The 20949-nt window shown below is 37.3% G+C and overlaps 1 protein-coding gene across 1 annotated transcript in view; it reads left to right on the top strand.

Annotated features, from left to right (window-relative positions):
• The window catches only part of myo5c (myosin VC), a 99890-nt gene that overhangs the window by 57122 nt on the left and 21819 nt on the right, over positions 1 to 20949 (top strand). Inside the window, exons 21-30 of the mRNA XM_028822443.2 lie at positions 3013 to 3159; positions 4937 to 5101; positions 6465 to 6558; positions 6879 to 6942; positions 7442 to 7622; positions 8236 to 8329; positions 8920 to 8983; positions 11151 to 11231; positions 12694 to 12874; positions 17045 to 17138. Coding sequence (XP_028678276.2) covers positions 3013 to 3159; positions 4937 to 5101; positions 6465 to 6558; positions 6879 to 6942; positions 7442 to 7622; positions 8236 to 8329; positions 8920 to 8983; positions 11151 to 11231; positions 12694 to 12874; positions 17045 to 17138 — 1165 coding nt within the window. The remainder of the gene's footprint in view (positions 1 to 3012; positions 3160 to 4936; positions 5102 to 6464; positions 6559 to 6878; positions 6943 to 7441; positions 7623 to 8235; positions 8330 to 8919; positions 8984 to 11150; positions 11232 to 12693; positions 12875 to 17044; positions 17139 to 20949) is intronic.

The raw sequence follows: 20949 nt of genomic DNA, 5'->3' as shown, positions 1-20949 counted from the left end.
TCTCATCAGACCAGAGAATTTTGTTTCTCATGGTCTGAGAGTCCTTCAGGTGCCTTTTGGCAAACTCCAGGCGGGCTGCCATGTGCCTTTTACTAAGGAGTGGCTTCTGTCTGGCCACTCTACCATACAGGCCTGATTGGTGGATTGCTGCAGAGATGGTTGTCCTTCTGGAAGGTTTTTCTCTCTCCACAGAGGACCTCTGGAGCTCTGACAGAGTGACCATTGGGTTCTTGGTCACCTCCCTGACTAAGGCCCTTCTCCCCCGATCGCTCAGTTTAGATGGCCGGCCAGCTCTAGGAAGAGTCCTGGTGGTTTCGAACTTCTTCCACTTACGGATGATGGAGGCCACTGTGCTCATTGGGACCTTCAAAGCAGCAGAAATTTTTCTGCAACGTTCCCCAGATTTGTGCCTTGAGACAATCCTGTCTCGGAGGTCTACAGACCATTCCTTTGACTTCATGCTTGGTTTGTGCTCTGACATGAACTGTCAACTGTAGGACCTTATATAGACAGGTGTGTGCCTTTCCAAATCATGTCCAGTCAACTGAATTTACCACAGGTGGACTCCAATGAAGCTGCAGAAACATCTCAAGGATGATCAGGGGAAGCAGGATGCACCTGAGCTCAATTTTGAGCTTCATGGCAAAGGCTGTGATTACTTATGGACATGTGCTTTCTCAGTTTTTTTATTTTTAATAAATTTGCAAAAACCTCAGGTAAACTTTTTTCACGTTGTCATTATGGGGTGTTGTGTGTAGAATTCTGAGGAAAAAAATGAATTTAATCCATTTTGGAATAAGGCTGTGACATAACAAAATGTGGAAAAAGTGATGCGCTGTGAATACTTTCTGGATGCACTGTATAGAGTAGATAAACAACTTTCTCAGACCTTTTTGATTTTGGGCCCTTGACTATACACACACAGTGGCCCAGTCAATTCCTGGTACTATTTGAGAATTGTGATGAACAAGAATCATCCAATGTTTCTGAAAACCCTAGAGCAAATCTTGGATTATGGAAGAATGGGCCAAAATGACTCAAAACAAGGTGCAAAGCTGGTGTTCACTTAAGCTTTAAGACTTTATGTCAAAGGTCTTAAAGGTGTTGTTTCTGCAAACGGTTGCTGTACACAATATTATTGTGGGGACTGAATGCAAAGAGGATATTTCTTTTTTCATCTAAATTTTTCAAATGTAAAATGACATTACATAAAATTTTCTGAATTTCAGTGCTATGAAAGAAAACATCATTTCTCTGTAGGATTTAATATAATGAGGGAATTGGTCAAGAGTGAGAGCCATAGTATACTGTATGGCCAACTAGAGGATATGTCCTTGGATTGAAAAGAGCAAGGTTGTCATAATTATAACCATTTGCAAGTTACATCACCCGCCATGGTTTAAATTTAAAAAATATCAAAACATTTATATTATTTTAGTAAAATGCCATGGAATCGTTTTTCACTAGAGAAAACTATAGACACTATATAAATGTACAATGTTTCAGATACAGCCTCATCTATGGCTCACTCTGCACATGCCAGTATAGATAGATAGACAGATAGATAGATAGATAGATAGATAGATAGATAGATAGATAGATACTTTATTAATCCCCAAGGGGAAATTCACATACTCCAGCAGCAGCATATTGATAAAAAACAATATTAATTAAATAGTGATAAATTAAGTATACTCATAAGTATACTCACATTGTAAAATAATACTACAAAAAATATTTTGTAATTTGCAAGTTACTTTTATAAATTATTAGCTAAACAAACATAAAATAGTTCTTGCAAAGTGCCTTGTGATTAAACTCAGTTGCAGAAGGTCTCAATGTAAAGAGCTAATTCATTTTGAAATTAGTTTTTGTCTAAGATTGCCATGATATCTTGACAAGTGCCTGGTGAAAGTGCTTGTTGACGAAGGTGCCAAGTATAAAATACAGGTGTATCTAACTGCTTGTAAAGTCCTTTTCATATGAAGCCAATATAAAAGGTGCTATATGGTGTATACAATTTTAAATTGACAGTAAATGCTGTAAAATGTGCTAGAATCAATCTTTATTTATCAAACATTATCCAACCCGCTATGTCCTAACACAGGGTCACGGGGGGTCTGCCGGAGCCAATCCCAGCTAACTCAGGGTGCAAGGCAGGAACAAATCCCTGGGCAGGGCACCAGCCCATCACAGGGCACACACACCCAGCACACACACTAGGGACAATTTTAGAATCACCAATGCACCTAACCTGCATGTCTTTGGACTGTGGGAGGAAACCCACGCAGACACGGGGAGAACATGCAAACTCCACGCAGGGAGGACACGGGAAGCAAACCCAAGTCTCCTTACTGCGAGGCAGCAGCACTACCACCGCACCACCGTGCCGCCCATGTGTTAGAATATACAGACAAAATGCTTTATACATTGTCTTGGGCAGTTGTTATATTAAGCTGTATACAAAGTCAGAGATTGAACTTTATTGCTTGGTGAAACACTTAGTTATTGTGCTCACCATCAAAGGCACAGTATAATAAGCAAGGAATGCTGTGCTGGATTGATTTCTATATGCTTTTGTAACTCCAAAACAAAGAATAATTAGTTTGATCTTACTGTGAAAGATGTAATGTTTTTGTTTCAGTCTTCTCAAAGTGAAGCAGATGGGCATGAGTACAAATTATTGTTACAGTATATTAAACATTATACATTAGAAAGAAAAATACATTGTGAAAAATTATACTACATACAGTATCTCATACTGAATATGAAGGCCACCTTAAATCCAAGGTCTGCTGCATGTTTTCTTGTTTGAGACTGTCAGCATGCTGGGACTTTGTAATATCCCCCTATAAAGCTACAGTATAATATTTTAGTGTATCCTTATTGGTTGCTTTTGTGCAAAATGAAAATGACACAAGTTGTACCATGAAATGGAGAATAAAAGAAATAAATGGTTCTAGACTGCAGGAGTCTCCTTGCTTACAAATGTCCCCTTCTTGCGTTGGACAGATGCTTGAAGACTATAAAGCTTCCATCCTACAGAAGTACGCTCGGGCCTGGCTGGCAAGGCGTAGATTTCAGAGCATCCGTCGGGTGGTTCTCAACGTGCAGCTCTCTTACAGAGTGCAGAGACTGCAAAAGAAGCTGGAGGAACAGGTGAGTACCATGAGGTGTCTGGACATACCCAAGACAGATTTCAATGGATAGATATAAATATGCATGAACAAATGCCACTCGGATGGTTAGTCCAGAACTGTACAGTTAATCTTTTCCCTGATTACCTCAAGCTTATGTCTGGCCAAAAAAACGTAAGGGCACATTTACCCATGCATGTTTCATCCCCACTTGGTCTTGTATAATAATATGTAGAATTCATTCAAGGTTGCCCACTAGATGGCAAAGGTGAGTTATAATTACCATGTATGTTGGAACAGTTAAATTTGACAATAAGTATAAATGAACAACACCAAGAGTGAACAGAAGAAGATACAGATTTTCTCGACTGTAGGTCCATACATTATTCTGCTAGGTTTAATATTGGAGATGCTGGTATATTTCTGTTACAGTATATATTATATATATGTAGTAATATGTATCTTACTATCGCCATAAGCTTTATCAAAAGTCATACAAAAAATTCACCCTCAGAAAAATGAATTTTACTGACTTAAACCCAACAACTTGCATAAAAAGGAACATCTTTTTATGTTAATGTAGCATTCCAGAGGAGTATGGTTCTTACATATTACTTTAATAATTTATGAAATTTAACTAATAAACCATTCCAATGGTGATTGTTAATACAATTTTATATTTACAGATGGCCAAAATTATCAAAAACATTTCCTCCCATTTCTACTATGAAAGCAGGTAGCATAGCACTGATACTGTCATCCATCCATCCATTTTCCAACCCGCTGAATCCGAACACAGGGTCAGGGGGGTCTGCTGGAGCCAATCCCAGCCAACACAGGGCACAAGGCAGGAACCAATCCCGGGCAAAGTGCCAACCCACCGCAGGACACACACAAACACACCCACACACCAAGCACACACTAGGGCCAATTTAGAATCGCCAATCCACCTAACCTGCATGTCTTTGGACTGTGGGAGGAAACTCACGCAGACATGGGGAGAACATGCAAACATGACGCAGGGAGGACCCGGGAAGCGAACCCGGGACTCTGATACTGTCATTTGTATCCTAAATAAAACAAACACCCTTTTTTAATCAAAAATTATTAACATTTTTTTTGACATTTTTAGAACCAATTAATTTAAAGGGGGGACATGGGCAAATTTTCACTTCAGAAACAAAAAACTGAGTTACAATTTAGAGCCATTGGCTATAATCAATGTAGTTAGCATTAAAGTGTGACACCACATTGCAAAAGTGTTGTATTTTCAGATACAAAAATTAAATTTCAGTTTAGCTTCAGCACCTGCATATTAAGGTTGTTTTCCGCTGACAAAGGACTCCATTATTTTCACAGTATCAGATACACTTGTCCTTTAGGTTAATTGACAACTCTAAAATGTCCTATGTAAATAGGTCTGGTAATATGTGTAACAGTGCACCATAATCCCTTTTAGCGCTGGTTCCTGCCTTCTACCCAGTGCTTTTCAGATAAACCATGAGACTATCTGTGATCATTTAACAGAAGAAAGCTGCTTAATGAAGTGGACGAATGCACATCTAAACCTTGTCTATCCACAATTTTTTATAAACTACAACACAGCCTACTAAAAGACATCTAACCATCATCAGCCTATCCACCTGGGTGGCATGTGGACTGGCACAATGTAATAATACAGAATTACACTCCATGCAACGTTATAGCTGATCACTGCACTTCAGCTAATACTATTGAACATTTTTTGTATGTTATGTGGTTGTATGTGAAATGTTAATTTACAATTTGAAATTCTGCAGACAAAGGAGAACCATGTATTGCTCGAAAGACTGACAGGACTTGCCAGTGCTCACTCTCATGATCTGGAAAAGCTACACAAGCTTGAGGAAAACCTGAAAAAAACTACGGATCAGAAGAAGGCAGTAGAGGAGGAAATGATGAGGGTGACTGAAGAAACAAGCCAGGTTTGTATAATTGCAACATACATTGTAAAAATGGGAAAAGGAGTTGCCGCTTCCGACGTACATGAAAAGAAGCCATATGTAGCGACCACTGGTTGTCTATCACATCATGTACCTCTGAATTTCAGTGTATCAAAGGGGATTTCTGCAGGTACTCCACTCTCCTGCCACATCCCAAAGACACACATGGTAGGCTAAGAGGTGTGTGAGTATGGCCTACCTTGTGCATAGCTTTACTGGCATGGGCTCTCCATGGCTAAGTAATGCAAAAACATGGGAAGGACTGTATTATCAGGTCATGCCACACATGGAAACCTCAATTATCAATTATAAAGCCATTTTGCTGCTTTAATTAAACCATTTGACATTTACTGTTGAGTCATCAGGTCTCCTTTCTCAAACATTTCAGTGTCTGTTTCTATTTTTGCATACCTGTGTGTGTTTTTATTATTATCCGTAGACTATTTGACCCCACTTTAACAATTTTTGCTTGTGTTTAACTCATTTGGACACACATGTTTATACCTGTGCTTTTAACTGCATCCTCACCTTCCACTTGTGTGTGTGTATTTATTACTTGAGTACCAATACTTTATTTAGATGAATCATGTTACTTTGTTCTCCAGTTTTTAGTCCCGTTATCCATAAATATACTCACTCACACTCTCTGACAGTTTAACAGACATTTTCTGGGTTTACCAGGGTTGGCCAGTTACCCCCATCAAAGTCACTATTGGAGCAGAAATATTTACATCTAGATGCCCTTCATGATGCCAGCCTCCTTTTACAAGAGGGATGGTGTCTTTAGTCTCAAGTTATAGCATATTAGAAATCCTCAGTATTAATAACATTGCCAGCTTCTCACTTTGTCTCTTTCTAGCATTTAAGCAACTGTGCTTTTAAAGTGGTTAGGTGACCCAGTGGAATCTCACTTGAAAATATCACTTGTTTTCATATATAATCTGCATGCCCAAGTCTCTTAATAACACTAAAACACATGAAGATGTTGTGAGTCCCTTACACTAGATGTGTATCAGGATGTCCTTGACAGTTCTTGGCGAATTCCTGATTCTGTATTTGTTTAATAGTTACAGAGTCACATGTAAAATTAATAAACGATTCTCACTGTTGAACTGTACAAGACAATTTATAAGACTTTGCTAAAGGATACAACATTGTGTGCTGCTAAATAATTAGCTCACTGTGTAATTTTTTATGTCAAAGCCTTTAATAATCCAAACCTCATAATACAGGGAGATGAATGTTAAATGACTTTGTAATGATTTTGAATGTTTGCCCAATACAATTACAGTCTCTCTTGTGATCTTTAGTTTCAGCATTGATTTTATTTTATTCTTCCTAACAGATTATCACTCAGCTCCAAAGTCAGAATGCTGCCCTTAATGAAGAGAAGCAAGAACTGAACTTAAAGTTACAAGAGGAGCTTCAGGAGATGAAAGGTCAGCCCAACATTTTGATACAGTTTGCAATCCAAAAATGTCCATATTTAAAGAGAACATATTTTGTTGTTATTTAGGTTTTTTAGGGTAAATAACTGGTATTGACCAGGAAATGATGTAGTTTGTAAAGGTGGAGTAAACATTTACCTAGCTTCAAAGATCAAATCTCAATGTTAGGACTACTTAAATATACAGTACCTAATTTGTATGTGTATTTTTATTGTGATTTGGAGTCATATTTAGATTATATTTTTCTTAAAATGAAACTTAAGACTGTTTTAGAGACATTCAGATTCGTTTGTTTCTTTTCTATTTTTTAGATAATGTAGATGATTTCCAAAAGAAATTAATGGCAGACTTGGACAGGGAGGAGCGACAAAGAAAGTAAGATTAGATTTATTACTTCATTCATTAAATTTGTTTTTTTGTGAATCTCAATTCACATTGGGTTGTGGGTTTCCTCAGTTGGGATGGGGGTAACCTATAAGCATCGGGTCAAAAGCAGGAAACAATATTAGTTTGGGATACTGGCCCATTAGTTGACACACTCACTCCGATCAGGACAATGTGCAGTCATTAGCCAATATAACTTGTAACTGTTAAGCATGTGGGATGAAGCTGCGGATGTTAGAAAAATGACATAAGGAGAACATGCAAACTCTGAAGAGAAAGTGTCTGTACCAGGACCTGACTCTGGAGATGTGAGGCCAAAAGATAAAAAAAATAGTGCTATGTAAGTATATACCTCGGACAAACTAAAGTATCCTTCCTCTGTTGAACCTCACAATCCTGCCTAGAATATACCGTTAGAAGAACCTGATTGTTCTTTGTTACCCCTGTCTTGTATGAATAGTCAGTTTTGCTTTGATGTTATATCTTTTAGGATGCTAGAGAATGACTTTGCAATTCAGAAGGAAGACTATGAGAAGCAAATTGAATCCCTCAAGGAAGAGATAAAGTGTCTCCGAGAGGAAAAGATGCAGCTCCAGCAGCAGGTCCAGGAAGAGTTTATTTTCAACGATGAGCTCAAGCAGGAGATTGCGCAGCTTGCAAGGGAGGCTGAGGTACTGTTATCCTAGAAAAATGGCCACGTGAGATCCTAAGCATATGATTAGCTCCTTGGTTTTGGCTGTGAAAGTCTCACTATTAGAAAACACTTTCTTTTTCTTAATCGTGTGATCATTGGGCTTATTTAGCTGAATTTAAATTACTTGCCTCCATGTCTCCCTGCAGGCATCTTTTGTTCAGCAGTGAATAGACGCTGGCACAGGGACATAAACAATTGTGCAATTAGGGACTAATAACAAGGTAGACAAGTTTGCTGCTGAGTTTTAAAAACAGCCTGTTTAACGAAAAATAGATGAATAGAAAATATTTTTTAATGGATATGTCAACAAACAAAAACATTCTTGACGACAAGATACAAATCGCATGTGCTGAACAGCCAGAAAGTTTCTGCAGTACCAATGATTTAGTCATAGCCTATGGGGTAAATAATATATGACTGGTGAAATAATCCTCCAAATACAGTGCAGCTATTCCAAAATGTTGTAACTTATTTTTTAAATAGCACTAACCTATAGTGCTATTTTTGTAAGAAATAAGTAATTACGAAATATATAAACCTAATATAAAATGCCACTGTGATTTTTCTTTTTTTTTTTTTTTTTGGTGCAGGTTATCCCAGGCCTAAAACAAGAGGTTGTCATTTTGGAAACACAAAAAAGTGATCTGGAAAAAAAGAACAAAGAGCAAATGGAACACACAAGAGGTGAGTAAGCAGTTTGAATTCTAGTGTTTATGGAAATGTTTCATTGTAATGGTCACTCGTGAAATTCCCAATTTCCAAAGCAGCAAATGTGACACAAACTCTTTAGTAAGATCAGATGTTTAGCAGGACTAGTAACAAGTGAGGGAAACAGTTTTTGGAAAACGATGTGACAACACCTTCTAATTGACAATACTTTCCTGTATTATCAGTAAGGGTGGTGGTTGAAATTTGATTTTATTGAAGGCAGCATGGAACCTTTATGTGTCTTTACACCTCCACCCCATGACCATGACTGCACCACCTTGCATATTCTTTTACTCAAGGCTTTGTGACTTAATACTGCTTGAATATGTGTGGTGTAATGGTTAAAGCGTTTGATTTCAAACCCTACAGACATGGGCTGAAACCCTGCTACTTGATAGTATGTGATCATGAGCAAATCGCTTCACTCGCCTGTGCTCCAATTGGAAAAATACAATTTGTTAAGCTCCTTTTTTATCTTTCAAATGTTGTAAGGTACCTTGGATAATGCATCTGGCAAATAATAAGTAGTAATAACAATTATTTTTGCCCGTGTATATTATTTGTAGTAAAAATGGCAGAGGTCACAAAGCAACTTCTTGGAGGACTGAAGGAAGAAGAAACACTGTCCAGGTACACTTTGGTGAAACAACTTTTGTGCTGTCTATTAAAACATCCAAAGAAAAATTTTCAAAGCCTTTACTTCTTTAAGAACCTATTTCTGAAACAAGTTTAGGTCTTGTCCATTGCATCATATTTCCATATTCCTTCCATTGTAATTACTTACAATATACTGTATGAATATAAAGTCAGTCAGTCGTCATCTAACCCACTATATCCTAACACAGGGTCACGGGGGGTCTGCTGGAGCCAATCCCAGCCAACACAGCGCGCAAGGCAGGAACAAATCCCGGGCAGGGCACCCACACACCAAGCACACACTAGGGACAATTTAGGATCGCCAATGCACCTAACCTGCATGTCTTTGGACTGTGGGAGGAAACCCACGCAGACACGGGGAGAACTTGCAGACTCCATGAATTTAAAGTGATTTTTGATATTCATTGTACCAATGTGATGTGAAGGTGAGGCATACACAAGTGAACTTTTAAAAATGTTTACTCTCCAGTAGTTTTTGTTCTTCTCTAATTGAGGGGCTATAGTGCCATATTGTGGAAGGACTTAATCCTTTGAATGTATTGCTTGTGGAAAAGGAATAGGTTATTTTCATGCTGAAAAGAAAAAGAAAAGCAAAATAGTAATACAATAAAATAATAAATCCCAAACCCAAGTGAATAACAAAAAGGCAGAAGACTTGTCAAACAAAGTAACTTTTTAAACTCTCTTCTTCTCTTAATGGCAGCACTTTGCTCATACTCTTACCTTTCACTTCATCCATTTTCCCTTGCTTTCTTCCCTCCTAAATGAAGAACAAACACTCTCCAGGTATAATCTGGTAAAATGACTTTTGTATGTAAATTACTATTATACTACAGTCACACACACACACCTCTTATGAGGACTATATAAGCAAAATGATGATTCTCTTTTCTTTTCTGTTTGGGAATAACCTCTATCTTTTTTAGGTGTGTTGGCAAGTAATACATAAAACACCTACTGTGATTTAATGTGGATCAGTTTGCAGGGGACAACTTGGCTCCCAGTAGATGGTTTAGATGACATTTGGTACACTTATTTTTCAAGGTAATTTGTCAGGAAAAGTTCAGGTGTCATCGAGATATCTCATATACAGCATGTTGTACTCATTTTTGAAATGTCACAATTTCTCATTGAAAAGGACTGGAAATTTTGCCAACTCATCTTTTTTTAAAGCAGAGAAACATTCTCTGCACCTTCATTTACAGATTGCTTTACTATTTCAAATCTATCTTGATAGAGAGGCTCCTTAAACTTGCATATTATGTATATTTTCCTCTTTTACTTGTCCAGTGGTAAAATGGATGCCCAATACAAGTTAGGCATTTGGCAGGAGAGGTGCTTGAGCACCATCTCACTTCTCCTGCTGCTTGAGGTAAGTCAACTGCAAAAGCAAAAAAAAAATGTAAACCAAATGTCACGTTGTACTTATGTAAGCATCAGTCTAGCATAGAGTGAACAAATATATTTTGGTATTTGGCACACTGTATTAAGTACAGCATCCCTGATCCACCTTTCAGGTTAATATACACCTAATGCTCAGGTTAACATATACCCAATGCTTACAATAAGTTACACTACAAACAACCTTACTGCTATATTAATGCTGCACATTAAGATTCTGTACTTCTCTGACACCATAATTTATCGACAAAACTCCAGACCTGCTCTCCATCATGATCCAAAGCAGACAACAATTTTGCATTTTGACTTTGACAGATGTTAACATTTTGACTATGTATTTCAAAAATGCTATATTTAATTTGAACTACAGTTAGTCATAGACCCTCTACAACCCACAATCAATGGCATTCTACATCACTTGAATTCAAAATGCTGTCTATAAAAATATAGGGTTATATTTTTAACTACATATGCTACTTAATGATAGTACACAAAACGTTTTTAAGGTGATACTCCAGAGTGCTATTTGGAGTCTTAATTTGCAGAATAATAAATTATCTATCTATCTATCTATCTATCTATCTATCTATCTATCTATCTATCTATCTATCTATCTATCTATCTATCTATCTATCTATCTATCTATCTATCTATCTATCTATCTATCTATCTATCTACCAATTTGCAAAGATCATGTTATGACATTGATATATTTTTAAGACCATACGTTCCATTTTAGGCTGTCAGCAGAAGATCTGAATCATATCAATGATAGTGGGGAGCTGACTTTTGTCTATGACGGTTTGAAAAAAGCAGCCAGGTGAGTAGACTCCAGATCATCTTTTGAGAATAACTGAATAGTGCACCACCAGGATTACAAAAGGCAGCTTGAAAGCCCTGCATGGGACATCCACTGGTGAGTGTCGGTGAACCACACCAGAACTAGAAGAGATCCTGCATGCATCAGTGTTAGTAGGCAGTGGATAAGACTGCAAAACTGTTAAATTTAGCGGGATAGCAAATGGTCTCTTTGTTGTCTACTTTGGTGTCAATGAATTTATACTCTTTTGAAACCCTAGGAGCTTTTGATTTGTCAGTTTGATTGATGCTAGATTTCTACTGACCTTATTTTGTATATGTGACAGTTTCATAAAATGCAGTAATTATAAAAAAAAGTGAAGCAATACAAAAAGAACCTATGATCTTGTTCGGTATTAGGTTGTTGTGTGATTATAAATGATTTTGCTTTCTTAAAAAGAGAGGCGTGTAATCATTTCAAGAAATAAGTACTGTAATCTAAAAAATAGCTTGCTTACTAGCCATAGGTTTTGATAGATTTGTTATTTTTATTATTAACTAATGCCCAACATTGCCCAAATACATTTATAAACTGAATATTTGTGCTGCTTTTCTTACTGTATGTCTTAAGATGCACTCTTTTAAACTTGTTATATCCTATCAAATAACTAAATAATATAACACTGTTCTTCTAATGATTCATCTTCAGCAATATTTTTCAAAAATGCTCAGTTTGTTAAAACGTTGCACTTGTACAGCCCACAGCCTCCTTGAATGCAGTCACAGAATTTTAAAATTGTTTTAAAATACACACACCTATAGATGCTCTTTCCTGAAATGGTTTCTGCCTTATGCACAGTTAAACTTGATAAATTTGATAAGTGACTTAGAAAACACTTGAACTGATGTAGCATAAAATATTTAATATAAAACAATATATACTTTCTTTGTTATGCATTTGATATCACACATGTTGCTATAGGTTTAGGACCATAAGAGAGTGTTGTTGTTTACTTTCAGGAGTTATGAAGTAACTAGAGAATAAATGTCGGCGTGATTTGACATCAAAAGAACATCTGTGTATTTACCTGCTTTGCTTCATCCTTGAAATATGTGAATTAAATCATTATGTCATTTGTTGGAAAAAATCGCTTTTGATATGGAAGGTTAACAGTGAAGTCCTGTCAGATGATTTAATCATGTGGTTGCACGTGCTAAGAACTACCCAAGGCTTTTCAGCAGCACAACTGGCCATTCCTATCCACAGCATTACCCAATAAACGAAATTTAACACATTTTCTGTGAAGTCATCTAACCACAGAAAAGCTGTGATACTTATGCTTTGAAAAATTAAAGGTGTTTTGAAACTTGAGAAGAAAAACTATTTAAAAAAAAAACACAAAACACCTCACAGTAACCAGTGTGAAGGCATCTATGTGCTTAAGACAGCTCTATGAAATAACACATTTCTCATTTTTCTTTAGTGTAATGGAGAAGCATTTTCAGGTACAGAAAGAAGGTTATCAAAAAGAAACCGAGACACTTAACTTCAAGATTCAACACCTACAGGGTGAAGTGACCAACTTGCAAAATTTGTTCAAGGAGGAAAACACTGTCAAAGATAGCATCCGCCAGGAATTGAATAGGCTCAGCTCTGAAAATATGGTAACTACCACTTTTGTTTATCTTACAAGTTTACATGCCAATGTTTTGTCATCCATTAAAAAGAATCGGTGAAAATTAATTGCTAACACATGGAACACCGAGGTGTGTAATGAGACTGCATCCTCAAACCCAATCTCAGGAACTACACCTGGGAACAGAAGCATATCCATTAAGGCCTGTGTCATTCTCTAGAAACCTCTGTATGGTGGCCCCAGATCTGCCTGTATCCCTGCGTCCCACAGCACAGTTAAATGGCCAGCTATATATGATGGCACAGGTGCTATTTTCCCTATAACTGTAGCTTTACACCAGTTCTGTAAAGGAGCTTTCTGCTGTAGCCCAATAGTTTATGGGAATTCTTGTGGCCTTCTATCCATCCTCCCATTAGTTTCTACAACAGATGCCCAACCATGTTAAGCTGGTTGTGATCTACTCATTTGGAGTAGATAGTCTTTTAGTGACTATTGACCCATCTTACCTAAACTATGGGGCCCCCCTGTCAAATATTGGAAGCATACCAGCCTGTAGTAGCTGCTTAAATGTACTACTGTTACTGTGGCCACTTTGCTATAGCAAATTACGGACTGGACCAAGTCTTTGTCTTACAGTTTTCCTATTTCCTGCCCCTTTTATTCCTGGCACTGCTTTGTTAGGTCCACACCTTGTCACATCAATTAAATACAATAATGGACTTGGCAGAATTTGTAGCAAGGAAGGGATCAACTTTGAACAGAGCAACAACAACATTTAGTTCTATAGCACATTTTCATATAAAAGATGTACCTCAAAGTGATTTACAGGATAAAGAAAAAGACAAAATATAAAAATAAAATTAGGCAATATTAATTAACATAGAATAAAAGTAAGGCCCAATGGCCAGGGAGGACAGAAAAAACAAAAAAAAAAAAAACTCCAGACGGCTGGAGAAAAAAACAAAATCTGCTGGGGCTCTGAGGCCACGACACCCAGGCCCCTCTAGGCATTCTACCTAACATAAATGATCTAAATTAGTCCTCATGGTTTTCAGGCTTCACATGGAAGAATTTGATGATGACGGTCATGTGGACCTCTGGCCATCGATCCATCAATGTAGGGACAGCACGGTACTTTGATCAGGTGGTGGTGGCGCAGATCACCACCACAGAAAGCCAGAAAAAGACAGTCTTATCACAGAGCACACACCCTACATTTACTCACAATGGAACATTTTAGAGTTGTCAGTTAGTTAATTGAATAAACATTTCAACTCAACAGACAGTGGTGAGGGCAGGATGTAAGCCAGTACTTGTGAGTTAGAAACACCTCACAGGTGGTGCAGTGGTAGTGCTGCTGCTGCTTTGCAGTAAGGAGACTGTGGAAGATTGTGAGTTCGCTTCCCAGTTCCTCCTTGTGTGGATAGCGCTTTGAGTACTGAGAAAAGCGCTATATAAATGTAATGAATTATTATTATTACTAATCACAGTGCTATTGTTATAATATTGTTAGACATTCAACTTTTTTTTATGTCTCAGTTTCTAATTAGGACTTTGTTTTTTGTATTGCCCAGTCATTTTCTAATCCACTTATAAATTAATAATTATAAATGAGCTATATATCAATTAAATGATGATCTAGTAATAAATTACTCAATTAAGAAAAAATGATTCATCCAGCAATCAAAGTTTGTTTCATCCAGCCATCCGTTTCTCTAGTCTACACTTTATATTGTTGAGTCCTGAGGTACCAGATCTTAATCTTGCGGCACTGAGCACAAATGCTGGAACCAACCCTAGCTGATCCAAGTGTATGCACACAAACATCCACATTAATTGATCCTTGGCCAATTTAAACTCAATAGGTAACTGAACACAGAAAACCTTTCAATGTGTGTTTTGGTCCTGTGAAAGAGTGTCCTAAATTCCTACTATAGTCCTCGTATGTGACAAAGTTGTAGTCTGTAGCTCAATTTATGGTAACTGTCATGGTTCACTGGCACCATGGCTAAATACTTAACCTTTCCTTTTTATCTGTGCCTCAAAGTGACAAGATAGATTTCTAAAACAAGCAAGAGAGAAGGCTAATATTTTTATTTATGCATCATTGGGTTTGTATCGAAGGAGTGACACTTCATAGGAGTGACATAACAAAGGAGTGACGTAAATACCGTATTAAAGGAATGACATTTTATTGGAGTGACATAGCGATGGAGTGACAAATTATGATTAAAATTTTATTAAATAATTTGTTTTCTTGCTTCAACAGAGAGCAGGAACACAACTGAAAGTACGCTCACCAAAGAAATCGTTGTCACCTCACCTACCACTTGGATGGTTGTCACTCCTTTGAAATTTATATCTGAGGTTTCACTGCTTTGTTATGTCACTCCTATGAAATGTCACTCCTTTGAATTGCTCCCACATCACTGATTATCTTAAGGTTCCCAATGTGCCTAAAATAAAAGCAAAGTAATAAGTGCAACAAATCATACTGAATACAACCTGGGTGGATAGCAGCTCTTCTTCTTTGGAGTGTAGGTATCCAGTGTGCAGAGATTGCCAGGTGGTTCTTTATAGTAAGTTGATTGGTTTCTCATCTGACATGGCCTTTTCATTTGATACTACACCTCTTGGATCGGTGGGATGTCACAATGTAGGGTGCAACTACCCCTTCGTGTCGAGGCCTTGTGCCTTTAACCAAGTGTGTCCTTCAGCCTTCTAGCAACTCGGCTTTTCAACTAGGTCAGACTTTTTTTTTTTTTTGGTCTTTGCAGACTCACAGTTTGTGATTAAATTGCATGTAGAGAACCCTAGCTCTTAGTTTACTGTATACTGGTTCTACATTCTCTGAGTAGAACAGGTTTGCAAGAAGTCTTCTGACTAGTGAAAGTTTTCCTAAATATATGCTTTATCACTACATACCTTAAAATAATATGAAGAACACAAAAGAAAATCCCACCAAACAATTGTTTGAAAGACCATCCTCATATCAGTGTATTAGAAGATAATGTAACCAAAGATAACATAGGTGTGCACAGACAGAATATGTAAACTCCACATATTGGCTGACCGAAAATCAGTCCCGGATTCCTAACCTGCAAAAGATCTGTGCTAACTAGTTTATATATGGTTTGCCTTTTACCAAATTCATTTATTAATAAATTAGATAAGTAATTTAGTAAATAAATATTTAAGGAAATATTTAACTGGTTAAATAATTATTTAATACATGTTGTGATTATTAATTTAAAAGGATGAACTAGTTGATACACACTATCTAGAGAGATTTACCTTGATCCATATCCAGTTGTTTCTTAAAATTTATTTTTGAAAAAAAAATCAATTATTTATTATGTGATCCTTTTGGTTTACTGTTTTACTGACTTACAGCATGGGGACTCATGCCAGTCAGGTACGTGTTTAGTATTTTTTTTGTACTTTTAGTTTTTACTCTCAGGAGAATTACTAAAATGTATAATTGAACTAATCCAAATGTAGAGTTCTCAAAATAACTTTATAATTAATTTATTATTATTGTGTCAGCGTATTTTCTGTTATTTTCATTCTGATTTTAAGTGCATTTTGGATTTATACCCATAAAGGTAAGTGTCTAAAATGATTAGTCTACTGTTTTTAGTTAGGTAGCACAGTAGGTAAGATTGTACACTCACAATCCTTGGACCCTTGCTGCAGTGGCTACGTTATAAATTTTGCAAAGTTTGCCATGTTTGTATTTGTTTTCTCCAACAACTACAGTTTCCTTCTACATTTTATAGATTTTATTGGGATAAATCTTCTCATTAAATTGACTCACTGGTAATAAATGTTTCTGTGATGCTCCAGCAGTCCTGTCCAGGGAGTTTTCTACCCGGTGACACTTGCTGTTGTGATAGACTGGTTCTTCGCAGCCCTGTCCTAGAGAAAGTGGGTGTATGTAATAGATTGCTGGAGAGGAAATTATAACAATTTATGTATTGCAAATTGAATATTTTGAAACTCATCCCCTTTTATGAGTTGCGGCACTGCTAATGTGAAAGTCTAATTCCTTACATGCTTAATAAGAAACTGTTAATGAAAAAGCATTAAGAAATAAAGTACTTGATGTGTGTGGAAGAAGTATCCCTCCATCCACAGAGGTTATTTTTATAATCTGTAATGCCATTGTATAATATATATATATATTTTTTAAATAAAGGTTATTCCTGAATATAAACAGCAAATATCTGAGCTACAGAGACAAAAGAAAGAGCTGGAAGTCCAAATTAAAGACCAAGCTGTTGAAATGAAAGGTAATTTTTTTCTGTTTTCTAAGAAACGGAATTTATCACATAACTTCAACCACAAACCATTTACTTCCTAAAAAGTTAATATGTTTGCTGTGATATATATTTATGTATTTTTTTCATGGTAGGTTAGCACAGTGGTACAAATACCGCCATTACATTACAGCTCTTGAGTTCTGGGTTCAAATCGTAGCCTGGTTAATGTCTGTGAAACCTTTTGTACATTATTTTTGTGACTGTGTGGTTTTTTTCTTTGTTTTTCTTGCCACAACCTCCAAAGATTTGCTTGTTAGGTTAAGGGGGCATTTGAAATTGACCCTGTATGAATATGTCTCTATGTCTGATTGATGAACTAGCGTCCTGTCCGATCGGTGTCAATTCTTGCCTTGATCTTTAATGTTGCCAGGATAGATTCTGCCCTTCTAGACAAAGCAGACTTAAACAACTATTGAATACATTTATTCAGGGTGTACAGTGCACCATACCTTCTGTTTTTGGTTTTTTAATTAACATTTCTTCATTTTATGAATTCCTAAATTCAGTATAAACTTCTGGGAGTTCGTCCTTGCAGTATCAGGCACAAGATAAGAACTAGCCTTGAAGAGAGGAAGCTGTCTTATCACAGAACACATGTACTGATGCAATATGGGGTGGAAAAAACATTTTAGACAAAAGCAGAATATGCAAACTCTGTACAGGCAATGCCATGCTTAGAATCTGCTAGACTTTGGAGCTGTGAGGTGTTCAGTAATATCTAGGGCTGGTAATCAATAAAAAAAATTAACCAATTAATTGCATAAATAATCGTGATTAATCGCATCTAACATTAAAACATGTAATTGTACAATTAATACGTAAATCATGATAGTAAATACACACTGAATCACAATTAATGTAGAATCAACACAAAGGAATTTAAAAAAAATTAATGGCATAGTTTAAACTTTAAACAATTTTCTTAAACCTGAACTTTTAACAAAAATACTATTTGAGTAAGTACAACCTGAATTAAAGTGCCTTCCTAGAAGGCAAAAGGAAATCGAGGCCAATGTATTAATTATCAAATTGGCATAGCATATGAGACACAGACATGCCAACGTGGAAAAAAAACGATTGAAACGACTGTTGACTTTGAATAAACTGCTAAAGACTTATTTAATATGCACTTCTTAAATGGGCATACATTAAAACTTGTGTTAAAACTCCGCAAGTACTATACTCAATTATATACTCTACACAAGTGTTTTTCCACTGGTGCGCCATGGAAATAACAGTGCAGTGCCCCTGGGTCCAGACCTGAGACAGACACAATCCTCAGGATGTTTGAGACCTGTCTGAGGAGGACAGGACTACCTGGAGAAGCTGACATAAAAGCAGCCCTGTGATCACCGTTTTGTAGACATGGCACTTACAGAGGACTTTAGCAGTCAAGAGACGTGTTGGGTGTCCATTTGCCTGGGTGCGTGTTCACCAGTGACTCTCGCAGAGCTGAGCGGACAGTGGGCACACAAGAATGGCCTCTGATTCTGGGTCAGTGGATTGAGGAAGAGACAGGACCACCTGTATGAGCGGGCGAAGGGACAAAGCTGTTGGAGAATGCGTCCAAAGTGTTGACCAAGTGCTGTGTCTGCAAACGTCAATCTCTGGGCTGCTTTTCTTGCTGCCTCCTGTCCTGCACCTTTGGACAGTTTGCACGTGCATAAATTTAATACTTTTGTGGTTGGTAGAATCGTGGTGTGCCTAGGGATTTTGTGGGTTACAAAAGTGCGCCACTACAGAAAAAAGGTTGGAAAACACCTCTCTAACTACACCTTTGCTCCTGGCATGCTAAAAAAAGATCTCTATAGCTGCTGTCTTGCTTGAAAACTGACCCGGTGTATTACGTGGAAGGTTATGTTGCATTCTTTGCATAAATTAGCGAAGATACTACAAACTTGAATATGGGCAGAGATAATCATTACATTTCTATTTTGTAGAATTGTGTCATTATATTAGACTAGTCAGCAATGAAAGCTACCTGGCAGACCGGCTTCTTAAGTACAGAGGTACCAGAGACTTATTTTGGTTTTAGTGCCACCCAGAGATAACCTATTTAGCACTTATGTTCTATTACATTGATTTGATCTTCTTACAGAAACATGAAATGGGGAAAAAAAGTGCAATTTTTACCTTTGCAGCTTTTCTGTATTGCACCAGGACTGCCATAAACCTCACTCCCCTGCGCCTACCAGTGTGTGTAAATTAAAAAAATGAACACCAGTGCTACATATTGACATGTTGGCAGATCATAGATAGATAGATAGATAGATAGATACTTTATTAATCCCAAGGGGAAACTCACAAAGAAAATTTTATAAAAAAATCTTAAATTAAAGAGTGATAACAATGCAGGTATACAGACAGTCAATAACTTTGTATAATGTTAACGTTTACAACCCCCCGGGTGGGATTGAATAGTCGCATAGTGTGGGGGAGGAACGATCTCCTCAGTCTGTCAGTGGAGCAGGACGGTGACAGCAGTCTGTCGCTGAAGCTGCTCCTCTGTCTGGAGATGATCCTGTTTAGTGGATGTAGTGGATTCTCCATGATTGACAGGAGCCTGCTCAGCGCCCGTCACTCTGCCACAGATGTCAAACTGTCCAGCTCCATGCCTACAATAGAGCCTGCCTTCCTCACCAGTTTGTCCAGGCGTGAGGCGTCTCTCTTCTTTATGCTGCCTCCCCAGCACACCACCACGTAGAAGAGGGCGCTCGCCATAAACGTCTGATAGAACATCTGCAGCATCTTATTGCAGATGTTGAAGGATGCCAGCCTTCTAAGGAAGTATAGTCAGCTCTGTCCTTTCTTACACAAAGCATCAGTATTGGCAGTCCAGTCCAATTTATCATCCAAATTTCACAATTTATCATTGTGAAACGCATAATATGAAATTTTTAATTTTTAAATTAAAATTTTATGAAATAAAATTTTTAAAGGTAGTATTTAATATGGTAGTGGATGTTTATGTAATTCTTTAAGTATGCATTTAAGTTTTTTGTATTATCGTTTCATAATGTTAAAAAAAAAAAAAAAATTACATGAAAAAGCTGCCCTGACCAAAACACTGCCTGAGGTGTTTGCCTCATTGCTGGCGCTAGATATTTTAACGTGTTAAACAGGCCACATTTATCGCAAAAATTAACACATCTACTTTCTCAGGCCTGTTGATAACCATTCTTGACATTGTATGATTGTGCTGGTAGTTTGAGACCTTTGTGTTGATACAGTAATTTGTCACTCCCAATTAACACAATACACTTTAACCTCTGCAACTTACAGATCATAGATTTTCTTGTCAGTTGGATATTTTTATTAAACTTGTTTAATTACATACAGGTGGCGCAGTGGTAGTGCTGCTGCTTTGCAGTAAGGAGACTGTGGAAGATTGTGGGTTCGCTTCCCGGTTCCTCCCTGTGTGGATAGCGCTTTGAGTACTGAGAAAAGCGCTATATAAATGTAATGAATTATTATATTATTTCAGATAAACATACAGCTAAACATTGACTCCATAGCAATGTCTGCAAAATGTTACCAAAATGGCAGGAAATTCAGTACTCATTTTTTAGAATAGCACAAGAGATGACAGTATTTTACCCATGTGGCGGAGTGGTGGCTCTGAGGCTAGGGATCTGCACTGGCAATCGGAAGGTTGCCGGTTCGAATCCCGTAAATGCCAAAAGAGACTCCGCTCTGTTGGGCCCTTGAGCAAGGCCCTTAATCTGCAATTGCTGAGCTCTTTGAGTAGTGAGAAAAGCGCTATATAAATGCAAAGAATTAT

This window comes from Erpetoichthys calabaricus, chromosome 17 (genome assembly GCF_900747795.2).
Source record: "Erpetoichthys calabaricus chromosome 17, fErpCal1.3, whole genome shotgun sequence".
NCBI lineage: Eukaryota > Metazoa > Chordata > Cladistia > Polypteriformes > Polypteridae > Erpetoichthys > Erpetoichthys calabaricus.
The sequence above is the reverse complement of the archived record's forward strand: the minus strand, read 5'-3'. Positions and strand labels throughout refer to the sequence as shown.